This window comes from Miniopterus schreibersii (genome assembly GCF_964146895.1).
Source record: "Miniopterus schreibersii genome assembly, chromosome: 8".
Taxonomy (NCBI): Eukaryota; Metazoa; Chordata; class Mammalia; order Chiroptera; family Miniopteridae; genus Miniopterus; species Miniopterus schreibersii.
The window spans coordinates 71,759,145-71,780,855 of NC_138109.1; the positions used below are offsets into that span (position 1 = coordinate 71,759,145).

The 21,711-nt window shown below is 37.0% G+C and overlaps 1 protein-coding gene across 2 annotated transcripts in view; it reads left to right on the forward strand.

The window, feature by feature from the left end:
- MAK (male germ cell associated kinase) overlaps nt 1-21,711 on the forward strand; it is a 51,156-nt gene that overhangs the window by 6,417 nt on the left and 23,028 nt on the right. For both annotated transcript variants that reach the window (XM_081144375.1, XM_081144376.1), the window contains 7 exons: nt 910-964; nt 1,833-1,954; nt 4,272-4,351; nt 5,155-5,287; nt 14,700-14,871; nt 15,845-16,012; nt 19,905-20,216. In XM_081144375.1, the coding sequence (XP_081000501.1) occupies nt 910-964; nt 1,833-1,954; nt 4,272-4,351; nt 5,155-5,287; nt 14,700-14,871; nt 15,845-16,012; nt 19,905-20,216 (1,042 nt within the window). The remainder of the gene's footprint in view (nt 1-909; nt 965-1,832; nt 1,955-4,271; nt 4,352-5,154; nt 5,288-14,699; nt 14,872-15,844; nt 16,013-19,904; nt 20,217-21,711) is intronic.

A 21,711-nucleotide genomic window follows, 5' to 3' on the forward strand; every position in this document is an offset into this window, starting at 1 on the left:
TTTTATTGATTTCAGAGAGAGGAAGGGAGAGGAGGGAGAGAGAGAGAGAGAGAGAGAAACATCAGTGAGAGAGAAACATCGATTGGCTGCTTCTTGCATGCCCCCTACTGGGGATCCACCTCGAAACCTGGGCATGTGCCCTGACCAGGAATCGAACGTGCAACCTCCTGGCACATGGGACAACACTCAACTAGCTGAGCCACACTGGCTGGGCTTGTCTCCCATTTTGTATAGTGACTAAAAATTCATTCATATAAGCAATGCAGTCTCTATCTATGGTATATATAGTGAAACTACTTTATCACCCTAAGTTCACTTTTTACATATTTATCTCTAATGGTCACCAACATTAGCATGGAAGAGGGGAAGTAAAGAACAAAATTCAAGAAAGCTATTTCTAAAGTTTGGCTACATCTGAATTATTGCTGATTTAAATAAATCACTTTATGGGCCTCTTGTTTAAAGCTGAGGCAATGATATACAAGTTATCAGACAAAACATTTTATTAAATTTGCTACTAAAATTTGTAATTTCTCTCCCCACTCCACTTAAGTATAGTATTTCATATTTTTCTTTTAAGTTCTGGAAAGGGGGGATTTTGGAAGGTGCCCTTGTAGAAAAGCACAATAAAACTGATGGGAGAAATGTAAGAATTCATCCGGAAAGGAGGATTAATGGTAATTCTTTCACTTTTGTGTTAAAGCAGAATTTCAGATCTGACCTAGTCGTAACTTGTACCAAACAGCCTCCATATGTAGAAGGGAGGTGATTTGCTTTTAAGGAGGAGGGAAGAGACATATCACAGTTTGCCCGAAGTGAACTAATAACAGAGTAAGAAAGGCAAAGGAGTAACTTGTGTTTTCAAACCCTTAGTCTCCGTACACTAAACTTACCTTTTTTAAATTTCAGGATGAAGAGAAAGTTCTATTCTTGGGATGAGTGTATGAACTTGAGAGAAGTTAAGGTAAAACCCTAGAGATGAAAAAAACTAGAAAAGGCTTTAGCTCTGCCTCACACCTCCCTCACTTCCCAGGATGGGGCTCAGGAGGTTATTCTTTTCTCTGTAGGAAGCAGTACAACAATAATTGTATTTCTTACTTTTTCCTTTATCTTCCTAAAGTAATTTCTCATCAGAATGTCAGTGGAGAACGAAAATAACTATACCCTCAAATGTGAAAGTACACTTTCCCCTTTTTGTTGTTGTTATTAATCCTCACCCAAGGATACTTTTTCCATTGATTTTTAGAGAGTGTGGAAGGGAGGGGAGAGGGGGAGAGAGAGAAAGAGAAACATTGATTCTAGAGACACATTGATTGGCTGCCTCAGCCGGGGTGGGGAATGGGACCTGCAACCCAGGCACGTGCCCTTGACTCACCAGCCAGGGCAAACACTCACTTTTAAAAGAGCATTTTAACTTACATATATTATCAAAGGAAAGACAGCTTTTAAATTATTACATACCTTTTCTTTATATTTTATGCCGTATGACTTGGATACGTTTTTGGAGACTTGCATGGGATTTCACATGGTTAAGTCAGAACAAAGGTAATAGACCGAGAAAAAGAGTGACAGATTGAAATGCTTGGTAGCTATTGTTGACTTGGCTTATTTTTACACTTACATTCATTACCTAAAACAATTTACTGCTTACTTTAAATAGGTGTTCTAAGATGTTTTTAGACATTTAAATATTGTAGGTAGTAAAATTAATTCATTAATGAATTCAGAAGAAATGGAATATTACTTAAGATAATTATCATACTCAGCATTGATGAGATTTTGCCAACTCCTATAACTTGGCTGTAAGAATGTTAATACTTGCTATGTTGCAGTCTCTGAAGAAACTTAATCATGCCAACGTGATTAAACTAAAAGAAGTTATCAGAGAAAATGACCATCTTTATTTTATATTTGAATATATGAAAGAAAACCTCTATCAATTAATGAAAGACAGGTATGACTGTATTTTATGAAAATTGTATTTTCCCCTATTATCTCCTCCATAGTCCAGATTCCTTTAATATGTCACTCTTTACAATACAGTATACAGATTTATCTCTCCAAGAGGTGGATTTAAATAAATTAGTTGTCTTCATCAAAGGATATCTAACATTGAAAAACTAGCTATGACATAGCCACCATTTTTCTGCTGTAATCTCTTAAGAGTCAAAATAAATATTTCATATAAACACACATTTCTTTGTTTTGTTAATCCTCTCCAGAGGATATTTTTTGCATTCATATTTAAAGAGAGTGGAATGGGGGGCGGGGGGAGAGAGAAAAACATTGATGTTAAAGAAACACATCAATTGGTTGCCTCCCCCGCATGCGCCCAGACGTGGGTGGGGATTGAACCTGCAACCCAGGTGTGTGCCCTTGTCCGGGAATGGAACCCGAGATACTTTGGTGGGCAGGCCACCACTCTAACCAATGAGCAACACCAGCCAGGGCTAACCACACATTTTTTGAAACAAAAATTTCTAATTTAATACTCAGTAATGAAGCTGGCCTTTGGCTAAAGTCGAGAAAATTATCTTCACTGTGCTCCCAGGCATCTTGTGAAAGGTTAGTGAAAAAATGGAGAGGGAACAAGGCAGCTTTCTAAAAAGGATCTAAAACTCTTTAACTTAATGAGGATGCCGAAGTGAAGGGTAAAGCTCACGGCGATACCCATCCAGGAGATCCTCATTTTTGTTTTTAAAATGTGAACAGGATCTAAAGAGGGAGGCCTCAGTCATCTGCCCAGGGCTCGGGGAGGTTGGAGGTAGCTGCCTGTGAGATTTATGTCCAAAATTTGTCTGCTTTTAAAGCCAGAGGTGAACAAATTTCTTCAAATAGTTTAGAAATCAGTTTCCCTACAGAATTATGTTGATTCCTCTCTGTATTTCTTTCATACACACACATACTCAAGGCCTCAGGTTGGTGAGTGAATTTTTCTTTAATATTTTTCCTTCTTTCAAAAAAATACTTATTGAATGCCTGTGATATTCCAGGCTGATGGCATTATCACATTAATAGCAGTTGAAATAAAAGGTTTCTACCTCCCAAATCAGTGTTTATTTTCTAGAGTTCTCTCTAGCCCTTCTACACAGGCATGCATGCTTTTTGCATAATTTGTAATTTTAGTGTTGATACATAAGTTGCAAACACTTGAATAAACATTCTAAATTAATCCAATCAATCATGCTGAACTAAAGATGTTAGAAAATGTTGAAATTATGCTAAAGTTGAAAAGCTTAAAATGATGGCTTCCAAAAGATGGTATGGCTTCACAGTCAAAGAAGAATTAATTCAGGGTCAAAGCATTAATGTTGATCATTTTAATTTGTGGCATGCTATTAATATTTGTGAGCCTTAATTTAACCTTTATTTGGATCTTTCTTTGGGCCTTGTGTAAATACCATATGAAGCTGCACAGTCCAATGCTGTAGCTACTAGTCACATGTGGCCATTTTGAAGCGTGGCTAGTCTGGATTGAACTATAAATGGAAAATAAATTACACATCAGATTTTGAAAACTTGGTACAAAAAAAGAATATAAATTCATTAGTAACTTTTTTATATTGATTGCATGTTAAAATAATATTTTGTATATATTGGGTTAAATAAAACATTGTTAAATGCATAAGTGGTTCTCATTTGTGGCTCAGTAGATTTTTATTGGATAGTACCAATGCGCACTGTACAACTGAAGGAGTGATGCCCTTCAAACTCTTAAAGTCTACATACATGCTACAGATTTGCACACTTGGCTTATCTAATAGTTATTAGTTTTCTAATTTTAGAATTTAGCTATGGAATTTAGCTATTTGAGGTTTTTGTTGCTTTTTGTTAATCCTCACCTGAGGATATTTTTTCCATTGCTTTTTCAGAGAGAGTAGAAGGGAGGGAGGGAGAGAGGGAGAGAGAGAGAAAAATCGATGTGAGAGAGACACATTGACTGGTTGCCTCCCGCACTCGCCCAGCAATGTTGGGAGAATAGTGAGCCCGCAACTGAAGTACGTGCCTTTGATGGGCAATCAACACTCTAACCTCCAAGCCACACCGGCGAGGGCACTATTTGAGTTTTTACCACCCAGCAAAATAAAAACAGTTCTAATTTTCACTTTTTAAATGTATGACCTTTAGCACTATGAAACCATAAATCATACCTTTAGCCAGTATCATGAGGCCAACAGGGGCTCCAAGGAAGGAGGAGCCTTCTTATTTCTTTTGGTTGGTTGGTTGGTTAGCAATGTTACCTGATGGTTTATTTGTTCATGTCTTCACAGAAACAAGTTGTTCCCTGAGTCAGTCATCAGAAATATTATGTATCAAATATTGCAAGGACTGGCATTTATCCATAAACATGGTAGGTTTCTTTTAAGTGTCATTTCTCTGCCTCTTTAGATTATTGTCAAGGTCATGCACAGGAATTGTATATAAACTGTTAAATAATGTTATATTTGAATAACTGCAATTTTGGAGTATGTGCCTCATTTTTATTGGGCTGCCTTTTAGCTTCCATAACTAACCATTTATTTTATATATTGATTGGTAAATAAGCATTATAATTGTGTTTTTTTAATAAAGCAGCTCCCAGGGAAGAACTGAGCTGTTAAATAAAATAATTTTAAATTAAGAAATTGGTTAAAATGTGTAGAGTTCCATTTTGTTTAAACAGATTTTTCAAATAAGGATTATACTCAAGGAATCTCATGTTAAATGTGACAGAGCAGTAGTAAAACCAGCTGTATCGACTTTTAAGCCTGATTACACACCCCCCTCAAGCTTTATTGGGCTACTTCTCTCTGGGCCTCAACCTGCTCATCTATTATACAACAGTGATCAGAATACCTCCTTAAGAGTATTTTGAAAAGTAATGGATATTATCATAATGTGGCAGTATCTAGCCCAGTGCCGGAATTTACTGGATTCACAAATAGAAATACATTTTATTCTTAATGACCTTATATACTGTGTGTGCTTTCTTGCCAAATTATTTTGAAAGCAGAGCCTTCACCTCCCATCACTTTTTAGACAATAAACATGGTTCCCCCGCCCCACAAGTTCACATTCCTAGTTATAACAGAGAGGTTCAGTTCTATTTTGTTTATAAATCAAATATGTTTAAACATGATAATTTATTATTGTTTTTCTTCTTTATATTACCAGGTTTTTTTCACAGGGATATGAAACCAGAAAACTTGCTTTGTATGGGTCCAGAACTTGTGAAAATTGCTGATTTTGGACTTGCAAGAGAATTAAGATCACAGCCGCCATATACTGATTATGTATCTACCCGATGGTGAGTAGTTTTATGCAACTCTCCAGAGGCCTATGTCTAGGTGGAAGTTTTCCTCCAACAGACTGTGACATATCATTCTGGAGGTTCCATATCCAGTGTTTAAAACCAAGTGTAGAAGTGACTTTGTATTCTTTGTAGAAAAAAGATTGGTTCAGACTATACTAGTTTATGAAATAAGAGAAGGAAAAAGAATTTCATTCATTCATTCATTTGACAAATTTATTGAACACCTACTATGTGCCAGATACTATCTTAGGCACTGGGAACACAGAAGTGAACTAAACAGAAAAAAACATACCTGCCTCATACACAAATAAACAAGTTATAAATATCATGAATTACCAACAGAAAGACATAACACGTTTTCATCAAAACACATGTAATAGTCCCGAACTGCAAACTACCTGCATAAACAAGTTATAAATATCATGAATTACCAACAGAAAGACATAACACGTTTTCATCAAAACACATGTAATAGTCCCAAACTGCAAACTACCTGCATAAACAAGTTATAAATATCATGAATTACCAACAGAAAGACATAACACGTTTTCATCAAAACACATGTAATAGTCCCAAACTGCAAACTACCCGCATCATCAGTGGCATGATACATTCACCCAGTGAAATGCTTTACAGCAGTGAAAATGAAAGGTCTATGACTACATGCAACAATATGGACGAATCTTCCAGATACAATGTTGAGAGCAAGAGGCCATACTGGATGATCTCATTTATATAAAATGCAAAAATAGAGAAAACAAGTCTATGCTATTAAATAAGTCAGGATAGCAGTTACATGGTGGGGTGAGGTGGGGGTGGAGAGGGTAGTAGTGACTGGAAGAGTGCAGGAGAGGGGCCTCTGGGATGCCAGTAATGTGCAGTTGCTTGATCTGGGTTCTGGGTACATGGATGTGTTTGGTTTGTGAAAACTCATCAGGCTGTACTCTTATAACGTACATTTTTCTGTGTGTGTAAGGGAAGAAAAGAGTGCTGCTGTTGTAAATAGAGGGTCCCACTGAGAAGAGCCTGGGAGGACATGCCTGGGCAAGCAGGGGCTTTGCTGGGAGAGAACATGCTGAGGGTAAAGGCCTTGATACAGGAGCGCCAGTTGGATTCTGCAGAGCACAGAGTGAATATGGAGGGCGGTAGTTGGAAATGAGGTCAGACTGTTTAGGGGCAGCCAGATCTCATGGGTCATGAAAGGACTCTAATGGCTCTTTAATCTGAGTGACTGGGGAGCCCTTGGAGGATTTTGAGAAGAGGTGTGACATGATCGGACATGTTTTAAAACTATCACTATGACCCTGGTGGGTTTGATTCTGGCCAAGGGCACATACCTCACTTGCAGGCTCCACCCCAGTTGGGACGTGAGCAGGAGGCAACCAATCGATGTGCCTCCCTCACGTCCATGTTTCTCTCTCCCTCCCTCCCCCCTTCCACTCTCTCTGAGAAAACAATAGAAAAAATATCCTCAGGGGAGGATTAAAAAAAAAGTATCACTTTGGCTGTTGTATTGAAAATAGATTTTAGAGGAGCAAGGGCAGAAGCAGGGAGACCAGGTAGGAGGCAGTTCTAATAATTGGAGAAGGAATGATAGTGGCTTGGATCTGGTGGCTGTGGAGGTGGGGAGAGGTGTAGGATGCTGGGTATGTTTTTAAAGTACAGCAAACATGAGTTCCTGATCAATCAGATGTGGGGGTATAATATAAGGGAGTCGAGACTCCAGGTTTTTCCCCTGAGCAACTGGAATGATGGAGTCAGCACTAATTGAGATAGGGAATGCTGGGGAGCTCTTGGTGGGGGCGGTGGGGGAAGCACAGTTTGGTTTTGGGTTGAGTGTATGTCTATGAGACAAACAAGAGGAGATGTCAAAGTAGACAGCTGGATCTATGACCTGGAGTTTAGGGGAGAGGGCTGGGCTGAAGATGTAAAGTTAGAAGACCTCAGTGTTTAAAAGCACAAGACTGAATGAAATCAGTAAAGGAGCAAATGTAGTTAGAGAACAGAAGAGGTCTGAGGACTGAGCTGGATAGAGTAATCATATGCTCCCATTTGCCCAGGACAGTCTCAGCCAATGCCTGATTTTTTTCTTTTTATCAAATTTATTGGGGTGATATTGGTTAATAAGATTATATAGGTTTCAGGTGTACATTTCTGTGATACATGATCTTCATATTGCATTGCACCACTCACAGTCAGATCTTCTTCTGTCACCATATATTTGACCCTCTTTACCCTTTACTACTGCCCACCCCCTTCCCTCTGGTAACCACCATACTGTTGTCTGTATCTATGAGTTTTTGTTCTCTCTTCATTTATTGCTTTCAGTTTTATATCTCACATGTGAGTGAAATCATATGGTTCTTAACTTTTTCTCTCACTTATTTCACTTAGCATGATATTCTCAAGGTCCTTCCATGCTGTCACAAATGGCAGTGTTTCATCTTTCCTTATGGCTAATATTCCATTGTATGTATGCACCACATCTTCTTTATTCAGCCAGCTCTGGAAGGACACTTTGGTAGTTTCCATGTCTTGGCCAACATGAAAAAATGCTGCAATGAACATAGGGGTATATATGTCTTTGCAAATAAATGTTTTCAAAAATTTCAGGTAGATATAGAGAAGAGGGGTTGCTGGGTCATATGGTAACATGTCTATTCTTAATTTTCTGAGGAGCCTCCATACTGTTTTGCATAGTGGCTGTACCAGTCTACATTCCCCCCAGCAGTGAATGAAGGCTCCCTTTTCTCCACAGCCTAACACTTGCCATTACTTGTCTTGTTGATAACAGCCACTCTCACAGGTGTGAGGTGGTATCTCATTGTAGTTTTGATTTGCAATTCCCTAACAGCTTGTGAAGTTGAGCATCTTTTCATATACCTGTTGGCTATTTGTATGTTTTCTTGGGAGAAGTGTCTGTTCAGGTCCTCTGCCCATTTTTTAATTGGATTGTTTGGTTGTTTGGTGTTGAGTTGTATGAGTTCTCTATATATTTTGGATATTAACCCCTTGTTGGAGCTGTTGTTTGCAAATATCTTCTCCCAGTTGGTTGCCTTTTTTTTTGTTGTCAGTTTCTTTTGCTGTGCAGAAGCTTTTTAGTTTTATATAGTCCCATTTATCTATTTTTGCCTTTATTTCCCTTGCTTTTGGGGTCAAATTCTTTATATAGAAAACCCTAAAGACTCGACCAAAAAACTATTAGAAACAATAAATAAATACGGTAAAGTTCAGGTTACAAAATCAATATATAAAAATCCACTACTAACAATGAAATATCAGGAAAAGAAATGAAACAAAAACAATTCATTTTGCAATTGCAACAATAACAACAAAAATTACCTAGGAATAAACTTAACAAGGATGTGAAGGACTTGTATACTGAAAACTGGAAAGCATTATTAAAAGAAATTTTTAAAAGACACAATGATATGGAAAGATATTTTGTGTTCATGGATTAGAAGAATCAACATAAAATGTCCATATTACCCAGAGCAATATACAGTTTTAATGCAATCCCCATCAAAATCCCAATGACATTTTTAAAAGAAATAGAACAAAAAATCATCAGACTTGCATGGAACCACCAAAGACCTCGAATAGCCAAAGTAATCCTGAGAAAAAAGAGTGAAGCTGGAGGTATCACACTCCCTGACTTCAAGTTATACTACAGAGCTACAATGATCAAAACAGCACGGTATTGGCAGGAAAACAGATACACAGGCAAATGGAACACAATTGAGAGCCCAGAAATAAACCCACATGTATATGGGCAAATAATTTTCAACAAAGGAGCCAAAAACATACAATGAAGAAAAGAAAGCCTCTTCAATAAATGGTGCTGGGAAAATTGGAAAGCCACATGCAAAAGAATGAAACTAGACTGCTGTTTGTCCCAATATGTAAAAGTTAACTTGAAATGGATCAAAGACCAAAATATAAGATCTGAAACAATAAATTATGTAGAAGAAAACAGGTTCTAAACTTATGGACCTTGTTCCCAGAGGGCCAACGCCTGTTATCAGTAGTTTCATTCAAATGAGTCGGGACAGATCTGAGACCTCCACTGTGTGCTGCCTGCTTTCCCTGTGGTCTTACCTGGTAATGTGAACAGTGAATGATGAACCAAGTTCACACCTTAACACATGGCTAATTTGGAGATTTCCTGTCCCTTTATTCAAACTTCTCCTGAAGCAGTATAACAAAATGTAATTAGATAGGAGTGGTCCTCAGCCAACCAGCTCATCTTGGATGCTAGCAGTAGTAGTATTTGATATTGTTCCCCTGCCAGGCACATGGCATACAAACCACTTGTTTGATGGTCTTTGCCATACCTTTGTGATGCAATTGGTGGGATTGTGGGACACAGGAAATTATAGGTTAGGTGTCCAGGAAATACGTGTGGGAAATAAACACTCAGCAGGGTATTAGTAGGGCATATAGAAAGTGGTCTGAATACCCATTTTATAGTGATCATTACATAGTATAAATCTACAACTATTTTGCTGTTTGGTGTTATGAGTTGACTTGTACTGCCCCGGAAAAGGTATGCTGAAGTCCTAGCCCTCAGTACCTGTGCATGTGACCTGATTTGGAAATAGCTTTTTTGCAGATGTAATCAAGTTAAGATGAGGTCATGAGGGTTGGCCCTAATCCAGTGTGACTAGTGTCCTTATAAGAAAAGAAGAAACACAGAGGCACACATAGGGGAAAGATACGTGAAGACATACAGGGAGAGTGTCATGTGACGATGGAGGCAGAGATTGGAATGATGCAGCTAAAAGCCAAGGAACACCGAGGATTGCTAGTAACGCCAGCAGCTAGGAGAAAGGCCCAGGACAGGTTCTTCTGTAGAGCCTTCAGAATGAGCAGGCCCTACCAACACTTTGCTGCAGCCTCCAGAACTGGGTGACATTAAGTTTTGGTTGGTTTAAACCAGCAATTTTTAACTGGAGTGCTGCAAGAATTTTTAAAACATGCAATACCTGACTATTAGGACACTATTAGGGCACTTTTCTCTTAGGTTGTCTAATAAAAAAATGACAACAACCAACACAATAATAGCTGTCTGGTGTGAATGAATCAAAATTGTACCTTTTTTTTTTTTTGTCAGATTGGCAAAAATATTTTTTGGTGTGCCACAGAATTTTAGTAACTAGTTTATATGCCATGAGATGAAAAAAGTTGAAAATTGCTGGTTTATACCATCCAGTTTGAGACACTTTGTTACAGCAGCCCTAGGTAACTGATACGTTTGGTAATGCTTTTAAAAAAATTATTTTGCAATGAACTCTAAAAGTAAAAAATGCATATTTAGTGGAAAATTAAGTATTTTTCTGGTTCTCAAGAGATATTGCTGATGAACGTACATAAAGTGTTTGTTGGCATCTGCTGTCCACCACAGGAGCCGTAAGTCACTGACCAGGTGAAAACCAGAACACAGTTTGCCAAAGCAGCACCAGCATTTAAAAAAAAATTAGTAGCTATTTTAGGAAGACTCCAAAGGCAGCCATTAGCAAGTACATCTGTAGAAGATGAGTTTACACTTGACTCTATGAAGCACTGCTTTTCATTTAGATGAAATCAATATTCTAAATTTCACTCTTTTTTAATTCCAAGTTTTCTCTTTTATTTTTATTTTTTATTGAATTTGTTGGGGTGACATTGGTTAACAAAATTATATCGGTTTCAGGCGTACAATTCTATAATACACATCTGTATATTGTATGGTGTGTTCCTCACCCCAAGTCAAGTCTCCTTCCATCACCATTTATCCCCCTTTACCCTCTCCTTCCTCCGCCACTCCCCTCCCCTCTGGTAATCACCATACTCTTGTCTGTCTATGAAGTTTTTTGTTTTTTCTTAATCCCTTCACCTTTTTCACCTAGCCGCCCTCCGCCTCCCCTCTGACAGCTGTCAGTCAGTTCTCTGTATCTGAGTCTGTTTCTATTTTGTTAGTTTATTTTGTTCATTAGATTCCACATATAGGTGAAATCGTTTGGTACTGCTCTTTCTCTGACTCTATTTTACTTAATGTAATAATCTCCGGGTCCATCCATGCTGTGGCAAAAGGTAAGAGCTCCTTCTTTTTTTTTAAGGCCGAGTAGTACTCCATGGTGTGAATGTCCCACAGCTCTTTTATCCACTCAGCTACTGATGGCCACTTGGGCTGCTTCCAAATCTTGGCTATTGTAAATAATGCTGCAGTGAACATAGGGAGGGGTGCATATATTTTTTCAAATTAATATTTCATTTATTTCTGCTCTGATCTTTATTATTTCATTTTTTCTACTCACTTTGGGCTTTGTTTGCTGTTCTTTTCCCAAGTTTTCTTATGCAAGTATGAAAAGTAAAGTGATTGCCTATGAATGGATAGGCTTCTTTAGCAGAGGAAGAACGTCACAATTAAACAATGACAGTTTTAAATGAGTGTCTTTGCATGCTTCAAAGAGAAAAATTATTTGTTGTTTTTTTTAAACATATCTTTATTGATTTCAGAGAGAGGAAAGGAGGGGGAGAGAGAGAAATGGAAACATCAATGATGAGAGAGTCATTGATCAGCTGCCTAGCCCACAACCTGGGCATGTGCCTTGATTGGGAATCGAACCCTGATCTCCTGGATCCTAGGTCGATGCTCAACCGCTGAGCCACGCCCGGCCGGGCAAAAAATTAGTTATTTCTAATAATGGTTTGGTATGTTTTTGGGGTTGTTCATTGCAATTCACAGAATCAAAAGTAAAGTTTCTGGAAGTTCTTTCTGAAAACGGTGAAATGTCTGACATTACTGTGAATGCTATTGTAATTTAAGTTCAGTGTTGAAGATAAGTTAGTTTTTGCAGTGATGATACAAATGCAAGTTTTAGCGGCGCACAGCATCATAAAACCAGTGTCCTTTATAGATTAAGAAACCTAGAACGATTGCAAGACTGTTTTATAACTGCATCCCAGTAAGCTCCCCACCCTCGTTTTTCTTAATATATCAGATGGCACTTATTTCCATAAGCAGTTAAATCTGACTTCGACCAATAAAAATGCAAGTTGTAGTTGTCAGAATTTTCCATTTACACACACACGCACACACACACACACACACAGTTACTGAGCTACAGATTTTTATGATGACATTGGTGTTGACTTCAAAAATACTTGAGCGCAGCATGTGCTTTCTCTCTTTGCTGTCACTCAAATTTTAGAATTGTGTGAGCCTTTGAAAAATTACTTTGAAAATCAATTTAAGTGATTTATGGGGGTATCTGGCTTCTTTGTAAACAAGTCCTCTATACTATGGCTGCATTTTGTTCCAAATCACTTCGAAATCTTCAGCCAGAATTTTTGATAAATGGAGCATCAAAACCCAAAGGTTTTGAAATTTATAGCAGATTATAATTATTGAAAATAAAGTTTGCAGACATGAAGACAAGGATTTTTATTTTTATCCCTACAAATGCAAAGGAGGAATTGAACAAAGTAAATGACTAGAGCTCAAACCGTGTACTAGTTTTATTTTTTTAACATATAATTAGGTTTAGAATATCTCTTATTGCAGGAAGAATCTTTTGAAGGAGCTTCTATTTTCAACTGGGTAAATTTAGGTTCTATACTGAAATGGAATGAAATTAAGACGACTTGTTTTCAGTATCTAAATTGGGCAGAACATTCAAAACAATTTTTGTCTCATAAAAATATTTGTCAAAGCAGATAACAAATGTTGCCAAGATGTGGTGAAATTGGAACCCTCATACACTGCTGGTGGGAATGTAAAATTGTACAAAACAGTCTGGCATCTGGCAGTTCCTCAATGGTTAAATGTCTAGTTACCATGTGATCGCTCCAGCAATTCCACACCCAAGAAAAGTTAAAACACTCATCCACACGAAGACTTGTACGTGAATGTTCACAAGAGCAATATTCACAATAGCCAAAAAGTGGAAACAACCCAAATGTCCATCAGCTGATGAATGTATAAACAAAATGTGGTATGTTCATACAATGGACTATTATTCGGCATTTATTTTATTATTTTTATAGAGTACAGACCTCATTCACTTTTTTCCTCTTTATTGAATTTATTGGGGTGACACTGGTTAACAAAATTATACATGTTTTAGGTGCACAATTCTGCAACACATCATCTGTACACTGTATTATGTGTTCACCACCCCAGGTTATTATTTAAAAGGATGAAGTACTGATACATGCTACATTATGAATGAACCCTGAAAACATATTAAATGAAAGAAACCAGTCACAAAGGACTAGAGTATATGCTTCTGTTCTATGAAAGGTCCACAACAGGTAAATAGGTTAATCTAAAGAGAGAAAATAAGTTGGCACTGGCAGCATAGCGGGTATTGGAGAGGTGTGGGCTTTCTTTTTGGGATAATGAAAATAATTGATTGTGAGGATACATAAGTCTGTGAATATACTTAAAGTCATTGCATCATATGCTTTTAAACAGATGAATCGTATATTATATGAATTTCATCTCAATAAAGCTGTCAAAGAAAGGTACTCTGAATGGAAGCGAAAGGCAATACTGCAAAACATTTGGGCTGAAATAGTTACACATTTCAATGCTGAAGAGTTAGAATTGAGATTATCCTCCACCAGGAACCTTTGCCCTTATAGAATATTTTTATCAATTAAAAATATTGTGTCCTGACCAGCATGGCTCAGTTTCTGAGCATCGACCTATGACCCAGAAGGTCACAGTTTGATTACAGGTCAGGACACATGCCTGGGCTGTGGGCTTGATCCCCAGTGCGGGGGGGGGGGGGGGGGGGGGGGGAGTGCAGGAGGCAGCCAATCAATGACTCTCTCATTCTTGATGTTTCTGTCTCTCCCTCCCTCTCCTTTCCTCTCTCTGAAATCAATAAAAACATATTTTTAAAAATACATTGTGAATTGAGGAAATTGGGTCCATTGAAGGAATCAGCACTTTCAAACTGATAAGCAAAAAGAAAGAAAAAAAACCCACTACTCAGGGATAATCCTCATTAATTTTTTGTTTTCTATCTTTCATATGGATATATCATAGAGACAGTGCTTTGTAAAATTATACAACTGTTCCCTTTCAGAATATATCTACTTCCATTCAGAGCTCCCCCCTTTTTATAAATATATCAGGTAGCACACTTCCATATTTATTCATTTGAGTTCCTATTGTAGGCTATTTGGATAATTCATTTACATTAGTCTCCAGCCCTACTACTTGTTTGGGGTCTGGGAAAATGTGTGATGTCCAGTTTAAGCCCAGCACAGTATGCAAATGCCTGATGCACAGAAGGCACTTAATACCTGTTCCATGATTGAAAAGCTTGACCAAACCAGAGAATCCTACTGCCACTCCATCTTCAAAACCACAATCAAATAGTGTTTCGTTTTGTTCTCTCTTCCGTTTTCACAGGTATCGTGCTCCTGAAGTTTTATTAAGATCTACAGTTTATAGCTCTCCCATTGACGTGTGGGCTGTTGGGAGTATAATGGCTGAACTGTATACATTAAGACCGCTTTTCCCAGGGACAAGTGAGGTTGATGAAATCTTTAAAATTTGCCAAGTTTTAGGGACTCCAAAAAAAGTAAGTATTCTTGTCCTTAAGTTGTTATAACTTGATTATAACTTTTGCCTCACTATCTGATATTTTTATTTTCAAATAGGCTTATGATTTAATGGTTAATTTTCTTATCATTCTTCATTTTCCTTAAATTGGGGGGGGATGAGCGCTATAAGAAGCCAGAATCCCACCAGAGTGAAGAAAAAAGGTGGCTGCCTTTGTTTAAGAACCAACAGGAAAATGCTTTCTATATAGAATTCTATATATTTAACTTTGGAATGATGACCAGCTGACAACTACATAGACATCCTTGCTTAGACTCTCCTACTTGCTCTGTGAATTTCCATTGGCATCAACTCATTACCCCACGTGTCCTGGATCTTATTTTCTCTTAACCTTTCCTTGTTTCCTTTTATATACCTCTGCCATGGACATTTAACTTCTTGAACTGAATACTTTACAATTATCTATTTCATTCAGCTAGATCTTACTTTCTGGGATGTAGTTAGTAAGTTTAAGTATATATACTTACAACCTAATTAAAGTAGTATGTGCCTTGTGGTTAACAGTAGCTATTAAAGCTTTAAGATAATTATCCTTTCCCAGCTATGTGCAATTTTTAACATTGGATGCAGTGTATAACATCTGATGAGGATCTTTGTCATTATCAGACGCTTTGTAAACAGGTGTCCTTATTTGTTTAAAGTCCCCTGGGTGTCATCATTATCATCATCATCCAAATACTAGATAAGAGTTTAATAATTTGAAATTTATAAAAGTATTTTCTCATTTTTTTCCTAACTCTTAGTTCAATGTTCTTTCTATACTGTTTGTAGCACTGAGTTGTATATGTGGTCTGGTATTTCATCCTCACATTTATTTATACGAATCAACATTGAAATTTCCACATGTGAGTGATTTGTATATTATTACTGCATTTTTAAATTGATTGCTAATTTCTTTGTGCCCTCCCTGCACTTACATATTTCTTAAACAGAATGACTGGCCAGAAGGGTTCCAGCTTGCATCTGCGATGAATTTCCGTTTTCCCCAGTGTGTTCCTATAAACTTAAAAACTCTTATTCCCAATGCCAGCAATGAAGCTATTCAGCTTATGACTGAAATGTTGAATTGGGATCCAAAAAAAAGACCAACAGCAAGCCAGGTAAAATGAATCTCCCTGGTATACTTTTGCCAAATGTTGAGGATTTACAATTTCAGGGCTATTTTAGTTTGCAAAGATAAGTCTATGCTCAACCAGGGTTTACCAAGAAAATTAAGCCCTGAAGCCATAAGGCACCCAGTGTATATAATGAATTAATTTCTAGGCATCGAAGATCCTTGGGAAAATTGCAAAAATAACCACACCAGTGATTTTATGTGTTTTGTGGTTCAAATGAACAACACTATGAAGTTAAGGCTGAAAAGAATAAATCTCAAAAGATAAAAATTCATGCATATGACAGGCTAGTTAGGAAGAAGCTTGTCATGCTAGTAAAAAGGCTTCTGTCCAATCACAGGGTACGGTTGACTTTCCAGTGCTCCCCTCTGCGGTGGACTCTCATTCTTTCTCCCACAAGAGGGAAGCACATGGCACTCATGCTCGGCTGCTTTAAGGCTACACCTTATACTGTATCTCAAGTCTCATGTTCTTTAAAACACCATGGTTTTTAAAGTAAAAACATGGGCTTTAATTTAAAATTCTTAAATTAAAATGTCATATTAAGATTATTGTATTCTTATTATTAATTAAATATAAGTTCAGTATTAAAATTACCAAAACATTATTTGAGTTTTTAAAAATTTAACTTGAGAAAATGTTTTCTGAAGGTAATCTGGAGGAACAAATGAGAAAGAATAGTCAAGACAGGTTTGCACAAAAATAAGTAATTGGAAGGTGGTGGGAGGGGGGACAGCTTGCCCTATCAAATATAAAGCAGTCTGTAAAGTGGTGATAATGACAACAGTGAAGGTACCAGCATAAGAATTGACAAATAGCTCAGAGTGGCAAAGGCTGTAAGTCAGCAGAAGGTAAACATGGCATCACAGATTGGGGGAGGGAAACTGTTCAGTGACTGTTACTGGGACAGTTAATTAACTCTTAGGGGAAAAGTAAGTTTAGGTTTTACTTTTTACCATACTTTACAAGTAAATCACAGAAGAGTTTAAATATTGGGGGTGGCTAACTAATATCTGTAATATTTTAAACAAAAATAAAATTTTTAAAAAAAAGAACTAAAGAAAGTATGGGTGAATTTTTTATCTCAAGATAAGAAAAAGATGGGTATAAAAGTAATAGAAGAAAACCAAGGGAAAACTCAGAAGACATGATTATGAAAATTAAAATTTTTCTTATATAAAAATCTTAAAATTGAAAGATAAACAATTATTTTTGACAAACATGACAATGTATTTTCTAATGTTTCTAAACATCTATTATTTTAATAAAAGTCTTTAAAATTTACCTACAAAAGAAAAGTGAGCGTGAGACATGAAAAAAATCACAGAAAAAGAAATTTAAATTACAAAAAAAAAAATGTTTTAATGTGCAACCCTTATTCACTCATAAAATGCAAATGAAAATAAAATACTATTTTTTTTACCTATCAAATAAACAAAAAATAAAAATAGTTTAAAGGCTATTTCTCTAAGTACTAATGGAAAGCAGTTTTGCAGTGTATATAAAGAACCTTAAAAAACAATCAGAAAGTTGGGTAAAGATTTACGCCCTAAGATGTTCAAAGCTAATTAAAAACTGCCCATTAGAAGTACAGACCTAAATATTTTCAGGGGAACATTTAAAGTAGATACATCCTGAATATGGACTATTATGCCACCATTAAAAAAGGAAAACTTAAAATATAGTAACGATTTCATACAATTCTCAAGCTCAAGGGCTAAGTGTAAAAGTAAGCTATATTATAAGTGTAATATGATTTTATTTTTAAAATGTATATGTTATATAACTAGAAAGAAATACTGCTCAGAAAAACATTCAAATGTGAGCAGTAGTTTTCTCTTGGTGTTGGCATTAGAGATGATTTTAATTTCTTCTTGACAACTTTCTGTACATTACTTATTCTATGCAATGATCAAATATTCCCTTAATAAACAGGAAAAAATAAATTACTTTTTCAAAAGATTCTCTTGAAGGCTAGTAGCTGGTATCGTAAAGACAAAAAGTTGTTAGAGATGAAGCTTTGAAATTACAAAACATTCATAAAAGTTCTAGCTCCAAAAGATACACCGTTAATTTAGGAGTATTTACATGTTGTAAAACCTCAATATAATGGACTAATTTAGGTGAGGGGATGTCCATTAAAGCAGAAAGTTCATTATATAATAAAGTAGGTTTTCTAACTGTGTATGTTAAAAAATGGACAAATTAGTTTATTTTTACTTATGTAGACATGCTTGTGTAATTAAAATTAAGTACGTATGACAAGTTTATTTCACAGAAAAGTTTTCTATACATATTACAGTAATTTTACATTTATACTGAGTGGGTCTAGTAAATGCGTGCATTCACTGAGAGTAAACAAATGCACGCGGCTGGGGCAGGGCTTAGCGCGGGCGGGAAGGTCGGCCTGCGCACGCTAAAACTGCTGCAGAAAGTCACGCCTCACCCACAGCAGAACCAGTTACCAATTATCCTGCCCCATGCGGTGTGATCACATGCTAATCAGCCCCTGAGCATTGTTTACTAGCGATGACTCTTGGATTTAAATATGTAGACTGTAGTTGTAGATATGTAATATTTATTTATGTTGGCGAAATTACTACAGTTTTTTTCCCCCCCAACATATGGCCTATTCCCTAAAATTTGTTAAAAATAACAGTGAATTAATAACAAAAAAAACCGTGTTAATTTAATTATAAGCAAATCTTGGTTAAAAACATTTTAAAATTAACAAGGTGATCATTTTTATTAGTAGTTTTGTATGTTCTTCCCATAAATATCTTCTTTGCCAGTGGATTGATAAATATGCTTTAACATGGCCCGATTGGTGTGGCTCAGCGGTTGATCATTGACCCAGGCACCAAGAGGTCACTGGTTCAATCCCTGGTCAGGGCACACCTGGGTTGCCCGCTCCATCCCCAGTAGGGGTGTGCAGGAGGCAGCCAATCTTTGTTGATTCTCTCCCATTGATGTTTCTATCTCTTTCTCCCTTCCTCTCTCTCTAAAAAACAAATCAATAAAAACATATTTTAAAAAAATATATGCTTTAACATGTATGCATTTATAATCTTCTTTCTTAGAATTTTTTTATTGCCGGTAGGTTTGTTGTTATACTTAGGCTAAGGGTAGTCCTCAATTTTTTTTTTTTAATCTTCACGAGGATATTTTTCCATTGCTTTTAGGTAGAATGGAAGGGAGGGAGAAAGTGGGGAACAGAGAGAGAGAGAGAGAGAGAGAGAGACATCAATGTGAGAGCGCCACATTGATTGGTTGCCTCCTGCATGCACCCTGACCAGGCAGGGAGCAAACCCACAGCCCAGGTACGTGCCCTTGACCGGAAATCAAACCTGCAACCCTTTGGTGTTCGTGCTGATGTTCTAACTACTGAGGCACACTGGTCTGGGCTGTAGACCTGAATTTTACATAATGTTATAGTTAATCATTTTAAAGAATCTACATAGAAGGTTTTCTAACTCATTTCTTAATGCCTTTTGGATGGACTCTAAACCATTATCAGTAAATAGCATTTTAGTTTGAATTGATCACATCAAATTTAGCCAGTGCTTATAAGCTAGATTTTGTTTTCATATAAAATCTTAAATAGAATGGTGGTTTTGCCTGGATGTTAAAATTACAAGTGAGTTTTACATTTTTCCTGCTAACTTGTACTTTATTTCTCTTGAGAAATTTATTTCTCAAATCATTTTTTCCTGGCTATCTTTTTAAAGTCACCACATGGGGGAAACTGGTTGCTCTTTAAATCTTTGAAACACATCTAGGCCAGTGATATATGCCTAGCCCAGTGTCCAACAGTAGTTTATGTGCAATAAATTTAGGTGAAACCATTTTCCATCTGTTATTTCCATGCTTTTTATAGGCATTGAAACACCCGTATTTTCAAGTTGGTCAAGTATTAGGCCCTTCCTCACATCATCTGGAATCGAAACAGTCTTTACATAAGCAGGTGCAGCCACTAGAATCGAAGCCATCTTTAATTGGTCTAGAACCCAAGCCTCTGTCAGACATAAATGATCAGACTTCTGGACAGCCCCAGCCAAAATTCGGCCACCAGCCCCTACAGCCCATCCAGCTGCCACAGAACATGAGTGTCCAGCAAGCGCCAAAGCAGCAGAGCCAACAGAAAGAGCCTCAGACACTGTTTCCAAGTATTGTCAGGAACCTGCCGACTGTAAGTAGCCCATGATGCTTTCAGTGCAGTAGTTTGACTAGTTCAACTAGGATTCTGTTTCTAGGCATTCCTAAAAATGTCAGCAAAGATATAAAAGATTATTCTGTGTCAAAGCCCCTGCTTCCTCTGGCAGGAGCTTGGCATGGGATAAAATTCTAAGAAGAAAATCTCAGAATGAATGTAATAAACTTTGCATGCTATGGACTTTTCTTTAAGTTACTTAGATGTGGAACTCAAAGAATTGAAAAGAATCTGGGACAAAAGAGAGCTAATAAGGATTTTAATAGTAATTTTATACTGTTTTTCAATGTTAATGAACATGAACAGAATGTTTATTTTTAAGTGTCAGGCATAATATAAAACTTCCTCTTCCCACTTCTTTTGTTCAGTTCAAGGAGCTTTTCAGGTGCCATGTGTTTTAACTGTCTCCTCAAGACGTATCCTGTACTCCCAAATGCATTGCATTATGGGGTTTTTAGAATGAAAGAGATCTTCAAGAACACTTTTTCTAATTCCTTACCCAGTCCCGCCGCCCTGATAGAAGTAAGCCCTGCCCCCAATAGCAGTAATCACATTCTAACATACTATCAATTACTTGCTTCTTGTGTGTATTGTTTATTATCTGGCTCTTCCTACTAGAATGTAAAGCTCCTTGAGGTCTATTTTGTTTATAATACAGACCCTTACATCATCTGCCCTTTTCTCTAGGAGAAACATCCTCTGTTCCCTCATGTGCTCCACATATGACAGCATCCATCAATGACTGAGTAACGCTTGGTTCCTGTGTATGAGGGAGCCTTTGAGTCCCCTCACCATTGTGCTTCCCACTTAGAATGAGGCTGCCAGAACTAGGGGCAGGCAGCAGGTAGGGAGAGAAAAACAGGATGAGTCACCTCCAACAGTCCAGAACCATATGTTTGCTTGTGCCACCACGGGTTATATTTCTCTTTTTGTTTATTTTTCTTGGACGGCACATAGCAAATATTGACTCAGGCTGAGAGAGAAGAAAAGGAATTTGATATTTATTGAGTGGCTGCTGAGTGCCATGCACTCTGCTAGAGCCCCTAGTATACATTCACTAAGTTAAAGTACCCAATAACCTAGTCCTACATTTTTAAATAGCTAATAAGTTCCAGAGTTGGGATTGAGCATTTTATCAACTAAAATTCCTGAGTTTATTTTTTACAAGTGCTTCTGCTAAATCACATATTCTGTACCTTTCTTTGTGTATTTGATCTCTAGGATTCAAAAAATTGCAAGACCTTACTTTTACCTCTCAAATTGCTAATAAGTATTTTTAAACCTTATTTTTTGTTCTCAGTTTAACCATTCTCCCCAGCTTGTCACCAGCTATGGATTCGTTTAGTTGTTCAGTTTTTTTCTCCTGTGCTTTCATGAACAATGAGCCCTTGGGCAGGCCACTCAAACCTTCTAGATTGACACAGATCCATTAATCAGTACTCGGGGGTCAGATTACTGAATTAAGTATTTGTCT